General features: G+C 36.5%; 1 protein-coding gene across 2 annotated transcripts in view; it reads left to right on the forward strand.

Annotated features, from left to right (window-relative positions):
- Positions 1-11,388, forward strand: part of LOC306871810 (palmitoyltransferase ZDHHC8B-like) — a 55,879-nt gene extending 44,491 nt beyond the window's left edge. The window contains exons 2-11 of one of the 2 annotated variants that reach the window (XM_079419982.1): positions 1,975-2,096; positions 2,212-2,369; positions 2,453-2,625; positions 3,753-3,855; positions 4,195-4,286; positions 6,525-6,657; positions 6,909-7,020; positions 7,311-7,420; positions 8,268-9,307; positions 10,544-11,388. In XM_079419982.1, the coding sequence (XP_079276108.1) occupies positions 1,975-2,096; positions 2,212-2,369; positions 2,453-2,625; positions 3,753-3,855; positions 4,195-4,286; positions 6,525-6,657; positions 6,909-7,020; positions 7,311-7,420; positions 8,268-9,307; positions 10,544-10,682 (2,182 nt within the window). In that variant the 3' untranslated portion in view covers positions 10,683-11,388. Of the gene's footprint in view, positions 1-1,974; positions 2,097-2,211; positions 2,370-2,452; positions 2,626-3,752; positions 3,856-4,194; positions 4,287-6,524; positions 6,658-6,908; positions 7,025-7,310; positions 7,421-8,267; positions 9,308-10,543 lie in introns of both variants that reach the window. The other variant, XM_079419981.1, reaches the window with a different exon arrangement.
- The last annotated feature ends 196 nt before the right edge of the window (positions 11,389-11,584 follow it).

An 11,584-nucleotide genomic window follows, 5' to 3' on the forward strand; every position in this document is an offset into this window, starting at 1 on the left:
CATTTAGAGACAGAACCTTTGTAACCTTAAAAATGTAGAATGAAATTGTTTATAATTATGCAATTTACCTTTAAAAATAAGCTTTCTGTACATCATAAAATGTAATTTATGCCTTTGATGGGCGGCAAAGCTGAATTTCAGCAGCCATGTCTTTAGTGTCACATGATCCTTCAGAAATCTAATCAGATATGCTGCTCAAGAAGCATTTCTTATTCTCAGTGTTAAAATGTGTATTTGTGTGGCCAACAAGCCTTTTAGTCTGTTCTTGGTTTTGATGTGAAAACGAAGAAATAATGTAACCACCTTAACCTAATAAAAATCTCTGCGCTGTCATTCAGATGAAGGACACTCTAAGCCCTGCCGCCATCTGTCTGTCTCGCATAGAGCAAGACGCTTACAGATCAAGGGTTATTGCATTTCACAGGCAGTGTATTTATTCGTTCTTGTTTACCCCCAAAGAGATGTTCATACGGCTGATAAAACTGGCATTTATTTCTTTGCCCACAGCATGGATTGATTCTGAGGTCGTCTGTTTGGATTATACATGAAGGAGTAGTTATGCCATCAGTTTTGCTGTGTTGTGTCTGACGGGGGTGAATCATTCTCACCTTCCACTTCATTACTGCTTTGAATTCTGTGGTCTGACATCTCTGGTTAAAATATAAAAAACAACAAACTGCATAGAAAACTGAATGGAATGAGTGTATTGAATCTCATCAGAGAGCTAAAGGTGACAGACTTCACCTATCCGAAGAGTCTGGCGTTCCTCCAGTGCAGACGGAGTATGAGTTAGTGCTTTTCCCTCAGGGTTCGAGAGAATAGTAGCGTAATCTGCTGCCTGCCGAGAGAGAATAGATGTAGCAGAAGGGGTTTGAGAGTTATGGATCATTCTAGCTTTAAAAAATCTGAGTGGATGAGGTGTGTTCGAAGCTGCTTTGGTGTAGCCAATGTAACGGTTGCTTGGCAACTATAAAGGTCTGCAGTTAGGCTAATGGACTGTATTACTTGAAACAATATTTCCATTATTGTAATTGTTGTTACAATTAAATGCACTTGTTTGTGCAACAGTGCTGTCTTTATGAAACTCATCTGGTAAAGCATGGCCTTGAGTGGCTTGTTGCTTCATGTAATGGTTTAAATGGTTACATAGTGGTCATACTATGAATGCATTATAGATTTATCTGCCTCTAAATGACGTGCAGAAACCAAAATAAATGTGCTTGGTCACTTTGCATGTCGATCAAATGGTGTCCTCCTGTCTGGGTGGGTGGTTCTTGGCCAGGAAAAGTCCTGTTCTGCAAGACTACAAGAAATGTAATAGACTCCAATAGGAGTCCAAATTTAGAAGTGCACAAATATATATGCTTGGCTCTGCCTGTTAACCCATCTTAAATAAAACCTGAGCAGAGCCTGGTTAGAGGGTATATTATGAGAAGAGCTATGGTAGGACTGCATTGGAGTTTTTGGCTCAAGGTCTGCATATAAAGTCACACCAGAGGAGTTCAGCTGGGATCAGGACTTGGCTTTCTGCAGACCAGTCAAGTTCTTCCACACTGACTCAATCAATCATGTCTTTTTGAACCGTGTCTTATACACAGAGGCACTGTCATGTTAGAATAGAAAAGGAATATCATTATATGCTTTAACATTAAGATTTGTACTCATAGAAATGACTAAAGTAGTTAAACATGTTCATTAGAAGGGGGTGACCCAATACTTTTGGCAATAAAGTGCATCAGTCAAATATATCCTAAAGTTTGCAGATTATTCAGTCTGTCACTAGAGTAACCGCACACATTGGATTTTAATTTATTCAGCAATAACGTTCACAAGTTTTCTGGGGTTTGCATGAATCTCTCTGTTAGAAAAAAAATATTACAGCCACAAGCTGAAACATGATCATTCTGAGATATTCTTTTGAGCTGTAGCATTCTAGATAATAATCTTTCTTGTGTTTCTCTTGTATGCTCTCAGGTGTCCGTGGTTAACCAAGGCCATCTCCCCTGTTGTGCCTCTATACAATGGCATCGTCTTCCTCTTTGTGTTGGCCAACTTCAGCATGGCCACCTTCATGGATCCTGGAGTTTTTCCCAGAGGTATGATCCAGTTGTAGTTTAGGTTTCTCTGTATTAGATGCCTGGAGATACAACAGTAGGTCCATGATTAGTCGTACAAAACGCTGATGTGAATGATGAAATGTCTGTTTCCCAGCGGATGAGGACGAAGACAAAGACGATGACTTCCGAGCTCCGCTTTATAAAAACGTGGAGATAAAGGGAATTCAGGTGCGGATGAAGTGGTGTGCCACGTGCCACTTCTACAGACCTCCGCGCTGCTCACACTGCAGTGTGTGTGACAACTGTGTGGAGGTGAGACTAATAAAACACAGAGCTTGCGTGTTATAAAATGATCACAATGCCGGTGCTCACACACGCTTTTCTTCTCACTGTAGGAGTTTGACCACCACTGCCCATGGGTGAATAACTGCATCGGCCGGAGGAATTACCGATATTTCTTCTTGTTCCTGCTGTCTCTAAGTGTTCACATGGTGGGAGTGTTTTCCTTCGGCCTGCTGTTTGTCTTACACCACCTTGAGAGGCTGAGTGCGCTTCACACAACCGTGACGTATCCTTCCACAGAACGCAGTTCCTGGTCAGAAATAGCAACTATGATAAAAGCTCATTTAGTTGTATTTAATGAATGCGTGGCTATTCTATGTGGATTTAAACTACCGTTCAAATCTTTTTTTTTAAAGAAATTTTTACTGAGCAAGTGTAATGACAATAAAGACTTTTATAATGTTACAGATTAATTCTATTCCAAATAAATACTTTTCAATAACGTATCAAAGCAACAATAACATCTGACTACAGAGAAATCATATATTTTGAGTTTAGCCTAAAAATAGCATTTTATTTATTTTTTAATTTTTTTTGTCCCCCTATATAAACTCGATTTTGGCAATGCAAGAAATTTGATGAAAGAATGAAAGATTTGTATACAATTTATTTTTATAATAATTTTTCTCTTAAGCAGGCGTGACTGTCAACAGCATTTTGTGAGATTTTCATTGTGACATTGTCTTATTATATTATTTATTGTGATTTACTACTATAGTTTTTTATTAATATTTTAAATAGTATTATTTAAATAAAATAAAAATAGATTTTATTTTTATATTTGTAGTTTTAGCAATTTTTGTGCTTTTGCCTTTTTTATTTTTTTTAGTTTATTTTTAATATTTCTCTGTACCTTTATTTTTATTTAAATTTTTAGTAATTTTAGTACTTTAGATTCAGCTTATTTCTCATTTACTTTCAGTGTAATATCTAATATTTATATTTCTTTAGTTTTTTTCAGATCTTTAATTAATTGTTTATTTTTTTATATATTTCTGTGTACCTTTACTTTTATTTCAGTTTAAAGTTTTAATAAATTTAGTATTTTAGATTCAACTTATTTCAGTTTATTGGCAAGGCAACATTTCTAATTTACTTTTAGTCTAATATTTAATATTTATATTTTATTTTATTTCAGATGTTTAATAGTTTTAATTAAAAATAACACTTTGTTAGACAGGGAGGCCCCGCCCACAGTGACATCACATTGGCTCAAAATCCTGCACTACTTATCTATGTACTAAAAATCAAAATCAATACGATTCGAATTAGCTGTAGCTTCGTGGAGCATTTCTCTTTCAGCGAGGACAGAAAGAAAATCACAACAGGCTCCTTGACTTTCCTGCTGTCCAGTCTTGTGGTTATGTGTGTGACTGGCCTGTTTTTCATCCCTGTTATGGGCCTCACTGGGTTCCACATGGTTCTCGTAGCCAGAGGACGAACCACAAACGAACAGGTGATCCAAATTACCCACCACTAAACATGTTAATCTGGTTTGTGTAACAACATGCGCACTTGTAGAGGCAGAACTGTGCTCACATGTTGCACACCCACTCAGAATCACCTTGATGTCTTTCCAACTTGATTGCCTTCTGTTGTTCGTGCACCACATCTGTTACAAAGCCTGGTATTTTCATCACACATTATGGTCCTGTGGGTCAAGGACAGTTGTTTTCCACTCTCTCCAGTTTGCTCAAAGTACGATTCCTCTCTCTCTCTCTCTCTCTCTCTCTCTCTCTCTCTCTCTCTCTCTCTCTCTGTGTCTCTGTCTCTCTCTCTCTCTCTCTGTTCTCAGGTGACAGGAAAGTTCAGAGGAGGAGTGAATCCATTCACTCGGGGTTGCTGTGGTAATTTGAAACACGTCTTATGCAGTTCACTTGCTCCTAGGTAAAGAAACAACTGGCTCACACACACACACACACTTACATTGAATTTACATTACATTTGTGTTATTTTACATTTGAAAAGCAGACAGGATTCTGTGAATATTATGCTTTGACAAATGCTACAAAAGACCTATGAAGTACCAACCTCACTCTGTCTTGAGCAAAAGAATGGCAGTTGCAGCCGATGTCCATAAGGTGACATATATTAATTAATTGATTAATTAATCAGTTTCAAATAAGTGGTGTTCTTTAGAAATTTCGATTCATGAAAAATTCTGAAAAAAAAAAGTATGCACAAAAATATGAAGCAGCATAACTGTTTTCAACATTGATTATAATAAGAAATTTTGTTGGGCAGCAAATCAGTATTATTTATGAATAATCATGTGACACTGAAATCCGCAGTAATGGCTGCTGAAACGTAACCATTGCCATCAGAGGAAGAAATTGCATTTTATATAAAAAATATATTTAAAATAGAAAACGGTTATTTTGAATTATAATGGTATACAGTAGCAATTTTTACTGTTTTTGATCAAATAAATGCAGCCTTGGTGAGCATAAGAGTTCTGTCAAAAACATTAAACATCTTACTGACCCCAGATTTTCTGAACAGTAATGTACTTCCAAGATAACTAACTTCTTGAACAAGAAAAAATGAAGGGAATGAATTTTATTCATCAGTTGTTGATTGAATTGTGAGTACTGCATGGAAGCAGATCTGAAGATTGCATGTGCGTGTGTGTGTGTGTGTGTGTGTGTGTGTGTGTGTGTGTGTGTGTGTGTGTGTGTAAACTCATCAAAAATACCTCAAGAAGAAAATATGCTTTGAAATATAACGGCCTTTAACAATTACTGTGATACTTCTAAACACGAGACAGAGGTGAAAAAGAGGTTGTTTATCATAGTAGACAGTCTGGAGGGGTTTGAGAAGAATAGGGTCCATAGGAAAGTAGATTATGTCCTGTTTTTCTTGCCTGTTTTATGACACTCTGAGCAGGAAAAGCATATAGTACTGAAGATTTGAATCAGGTTGTGAAACAATGGAGAGAGAAAGTGATTGCCGTATAAACACAGATTAGAGCCAAGGTTAATGTCTTCTTAAGACTAGTGAAGGCATCGTCAGAAACAATAGAGGACAACCTTTGTGAGGCCAAAGCAGAACAAAAGAAAGTTGCTGTAAACTTTTTTCCACAAGACTATTTACATCATTCCTCGAATCAGAATTATAGGAATAGTTCACCCCAAAAAAGTGAAAATCAATTAATTATTATATTAATAATTATTCTGATATGCTGATTTGGTGCTCAGAAAACATCTCTTATAATTGTTAATGTTGAAAATGATTGTGCTGCTTAATATTTTTGTGAAAAATGTGCTGCATATTTTTTCAGGGTTCTTTGATGAATAAAAAAGTTCAAAAGATCAAAATTTATTTAAATAGAAATTTTTGGTAACAATATAAAATGTCTGTCACTTTTGATCAATAGAATGCATCCTTGCTGGATAAACGTAATAATATGTGACCCTGGACCACAAAACCAGTCATAAGTGTAAATGTTTTAAAATTGAAAGTCGAATAAATGATCTTTCCATTGATGTATGGTTTGTTAGAATTGGACAATATTTGGCTGAGATGCAACTATTTGAAAATCTGGAATCTGAGGGAGCAAAAAAATCTAAATATTGAGTAAATCGCCTTTAAAGTTGTTCAAATGAAGCTCTTAGCAATGCATATTACTAATCAAAAATTAAGTTTTGATATATTTACAGTAGGAAATTTACAAAATATCTTCATGGAACATGATCTTTACTTAATATCCTAATATCCTAAAAGAAAAATCTATAATTTTGACCCATACAATGTATTTTTGGCTACTGCTACAAATATACCCCAGAGACTTAAGACTGCTTTTGTGCTCCAGGGTTACATTTCTTTAAAAAAATAAAAATAAATGGATCAAATAATAATAATAAAAATAAAACTTCTGACCCTAAACTTTCCAATGGAATCAGAATCTTCAGAATTTCCTCTTTTATATTCCACAGCAGTCACGTGGGTTTGAATCAACATGAACATGAGTAAATGATGACACAGTTGTCATTTTGTCAACTATTTTTAAGCATTTGATAACCTACATGTGGTTGTGGTACACACTGAGTCTGACACATGAACTTGCATGCTTTTTCTAAAAACAGATTTAATGCATGCCTCATGTCAAGTGTTTCTGCTCCACAGGTACATCGCTGATCCCAGGAAGAAAATTCCCATCGCTCTGAATCCACCGTTCCTCCGCCCTGAGCTCTCTAACCGACACGTCAGTGTGAAAGTCACTGATAATGGTATCCATAGTAGCATCCTACGAAGCAAAGTGAGTCCACAAAAGCTTTTAATTCTGTCTGCCCACAACCTGGAATTTCAATGGCGTTTAATCATTTTTGTTATTGTACTAAGTACCGTTACACCAGCAATTCAGAATCCCATCAACACAGGTTCATTATTCAGATTTCAATGAAAACTGAAATTATTAAACTAAATGGTGTCCCTGTTTTTAATGAGCAGTTTTGATGTCTCTGCCTAAATCAAGATTCCCAAAATAAATGGATTGTTCTTGTGCTCTAGTCTAAGACCAGTCTGGATGGTGTGGATGATAAAGGTATAGATACACAACCACCTCTGCCGCCCAAAGCAGACCGCTACAACCAGCTAAAGACTCAGCTCACCTCCAGCGAAGGCAAGTAACACAAACAAGCATTTTTAAAGCAATTAGCTCCTAAATGTAACCGATTTATGTATTTGTAATTATTTACTCTGTATTCAAATATTATTATTATAAATTGTTATTTAAACATCATGTGATTTATAATAAAATAGTTTTCCGAATTATTCAAAGCCTGTGTCTTCAGTGGCCCTTAGCAGGATGTTGAATCGTCTATTTCCTAACTGCACTTCTACTGCCATCTGGTGTTGCATCATATTGCAGCACTATTGAGTCATTCATTTCATTTGTGCCACATTTTCTAGAGAGTTCCCTGTCCGGCAAACCCATCAATCCATCCACCCCAGCCATGTACAAATACCGGCCTTCCTTCGGCACCATGCCTAAAGTGCACTATCACGCAACCGGAGAGAAGGTGGGAGAGACAGACTCAAACAATCATTTCTGGAGTCATCTATTATAATATGTTCATAAGTTTGGGTCTGTAAGATTTGTTCTGCATTTATTTAATCAAAAATACAGTCAAAACAGTAATATTGTGAAATAATATTACCAGTTAAAATAACAACTATTATATATTTTATAATGAAATTTATTTCTGTGATGGCAAAATATAATTTTTAGCATCGTTACTCTAGGTGTCACATGATCCTTCAGAAATCATTCTAATGTACTGATTTGGGCCACAAGAAACCTTTTTTTTTTCAGTGTTGAAATATTTTTGTGGAAAACACTGCTATTTTTCTTTTCAGCATTGTTTGATGAATAAAAAAGTTAAAACAAAACAAAAAAACTGCATTTATTTAACAGAAATCTCTTGATTGTCATGCATTTGATCAGTTTATTGCATCAGTTTAATGATAGTTTAAAGAATTAATTTCTATAAAAAATATTATAGTAATTGATATTTATTTGTATAATACTATAGTAAAGTACTTGAATTAATTTGTTGTGGTAATATAACATCTATAGTAACATAAACTAATTTCTTTACCCAATACTAAGTTTTCTACAACTATAGGGTATATTATACTACAATATTATACAGTAAAAGCTAAAGTATACTATTTATTACAGTTTATCAGTTCACTATAGTTAACATTCATTAACATAGTGTTGTAAATACTATAATATATACAGTATAATATGGTTCAAAACACTATAGTATTTACTATAAATTACTGTAGTATTTTTTCATGCACAACTTTGTACAATGGTGTAATATAATATAATATAATTTTTTTTAATGCTGTTGATTACAGATTGTAATGTCCGAGAACGGTAAGCACTCTGCCGTTTTGGAGGAGAGAGGTCACGATTACCGCTCCGAGCCGAATCTGGATATGCCAGACTACCGCAGCACTCCTCTTCACCGAACATACCAGTCCTCCCCTTTCCAGCTGGACTCCTTCAGCACGACGTCTCGTTCATTCAGTTTGAAGCAGGGAGTGAACAGGGCCGACCAGATGCCACTGGGTGGAAGCAAACCAGAAACGGTCACGTCCACCCCTCACAAAGGAGTCTTCTCCCCTGGGACGTTATCGGGCCGCAACGGCAGCCTATCCTACGACAGCTTGCTAACCCCCAGCGTAACACCGTCTGTGGGCGAGTGCGCCGCTCACCCGGGAGTGCCCTCTATGGGTTTTCATTCACCCTACCTACCCACTAAGATGTGCCACGTACGTGGGCCCGAGCTTCAGCGGCACATCGGCCCGCCGCCCTATAGTCCTGTGCACGTCGGAGCGATGTACGGACGGGAGTCGGCGCTCTCAAGAGACCGAGATCCCTCGCCCGTCCGCTACGACAACCTCTCCAAAACCATCATGGCTTCCATCCAGGAGAGGAAGGAGCTCGAGGAGAGGGAGAAACTCATGCATCGGCACGCTCAAGCCTACGCCAACGATTCGGGTGTATTTGACACCTGCAGCGGAGCCGCCTACGGACTCCCACCTGGCACGTGCTACCCAGACGGCCCCAGAGGCCCCGGATCCCGAGAGCCCACCCCTCCTGTGTGCGGCTCTCGGGATAACTTGATGGGAGTCGGGGTGGTGGGATACGCTCCCCGAACACCCGTTCTGCGCTCCTCTGCATCCTCGCTCTCCAGAGTGCCGAGGACTTCCACGACGTCCCTCCACACCGATGCAGGCGGTGTGAGCCGGACAGCTGAGCACCAATATCGCTCTCCGGTGCACCAAACACACCACTCCCCAACAGCTGTGCCCCGTTCCCCGACATACGCGCATCAGAAGGTCGCTTTCATTAGCGCCCTGGAGAGGGCAGACTTGCCACATCTTGGTACAAGGTATGACACATAGCATCTTTTAACCAGTCAGAAAAGGACGTGATGTATAGACTAAACGGTCTTGATATGTATGCTCTGATCCGGCGGGGATTTCAGTTGTGTTATGTTTATTTGTTCATTTTTGAGTACTGCTTTTTTGTACTTTAATAAATTAATTTAGTCATTATTGTTATTTAGAATATATACGGTTAAGTTTTTGCCTTTCTGCAGAGATGAAAACAAAAATGTTGTGATTATGGATCTGTTAGCCAAATAAATGTCTTTTTTTTTGCTTTTCCCCCATTTTCATTTCTGCACGCCTGTTCATCCATATTCATGAGCTTATTTATGACGCTTTGCATGGCATGTACTTCTGGCATACTGTACATTTTATTGCATCATTGTAATCTCATAAATGGTGTCAGAATTCAGTGTAATATACAATATTTATGATTTGATATCCATTTACCTCTCCTTGTTCTGTTTGTGTTGCTTTTTATGCTTAAATAGTGCTTTTTAATAATTTTACACACTGTATTTTTCTTTGACTTGTTTATTTTACAAATGGCAAATGACTAATACCAGACTGCATGATTGTTTCCTCTTTAAAATTATGATTTATTACATGGCTCAACAGAAAGGATTTTTTTTTTTACTTTCCATGCCAACATTTTTATAGATCCCATCAAAAAAATCATCTGTTTTTATTTTTAGCAATGTTTTTTAGATTTTTTTTTTTTTACTAGAAATAATATATATATATATATATATATATATATATATATATATATATATATATATATATATATATATATATATATATATATATATATAATATTAAATTATACTTTGTCTTCACAATTTTCTTTATGTAAAAAAGAGATGAAAATAAGGTAAAGAAAGCATAATGATAACAAAATTCAAGTAAAATATAAGAAAGCATAACAGCATAAAAATACAGTATTATAAAAGAGAAAAATCTTTGCAAGGCATAATTTGAGGGCAAGTGCCTGTTTTGTCAACTGGCTCTAAACTGACTCCTTATTTTTGAGCCCTGTATTATTATCTCAATTACACAATCCCTTCCACCACTCTTCTTCATGAACTCATCTTCATTTTTTAACATTTCAGTCCATTTAGTACGTTTGAAACTCTTCCTTTCTAAAGAAGGACAGATAAGGATAACAGTTCAGGATACAGCTGGAAAGGAACCACTTCAAATCTGTCTTCCTGTTTTGTGATATTTTCTCCACATAGAGAGGACCTCTGTCAAGGTAAAGTCAACGGGCAACTAAAGGGCCAAGCACGTGACTGCCATCTAGGGACTCCCAGCAGACACACCAATGTCAAAAAGGTCACAGGAGTGGGTGGAACTACATATGAGATTTCCGTTTGACGGACAGCTTGAAGAGCCACTGCCTGTGAGGAAAAGCACTGCCATGGCAACACCAAGTTTCTCTGTTTTTCACAGTTTTTTTTAAATAATATTCAAACGACCGATCAGGAGAGACACAATTTTGATGGGAAAAATTTCTGCATTGGCCATTTCTTTGCTAAAGAGATGTCAAGCAACTTTCCACATGACCCAGTGTATAATATAACAGGAGTGCTTCGTCAAAGAAGCGTTGTATGTTTTTAAAGTGTCAGCCATCAGGATATAAAACAGAAAATAATGGTTTAATTGCTTAAAATGGAAATTTAAAATCTATATATACCATTAAGGGCTGAATATGTACAGTGTCAGTTCAGTTGTTTGTATATAAAATATCAAAGTTCGCATATTGAATGCAAATGTGCTCAGTATGCAGGTGTGAATGTGTAGTTGCCAGTAACTCCTTTATGTTTTTGTCATTATGCCGATCTAATAATCAGGGTTTCATCTCAAATGCATTTCTCTGTTAAGCTATCAGGTTCCAAACAAACCATAACAGCAGAAGTTTTATTTTTCAAATATGTTGGTCATTCACACTTTTTCTAATGTAAAACTATAAGCTGCCATAAAATAAACATAAATGTGTATATGTAAAAAAAAAAAAAAAAAAAAATACTGATACTGGTTGTTATCACCAGTTTGTTAAAACTTTCTTTCAAACTTTGTTTTTCTTTATAAAAAAAAAAGTATTTTATAGTCAGGAAAAAATATGAATATGTAAACCGAAACACACCACTGTGTATTAGCAGTACTGGCTACATGTTAAAGCCATATTTTTTCTTAATTATGATCTTGTTGTTTTATTGCTTTAGCGTATTGTAATAGATTAGAAAATATTACAATGGTAATTCATGGCTGCATCCCAA

This window comes from Barbus barbus, assembly GCF_936440315.1.
Source record: "Barbus barbus genome assembly, chromosome: 6".
NCBI classification, from domain to species: domain Eukaryota; kingdom Metazoa; phylum Chordata; class Actinopteri; order Cypriniformes; family Cyprinidae; genus Barbus; species Barbus barbus.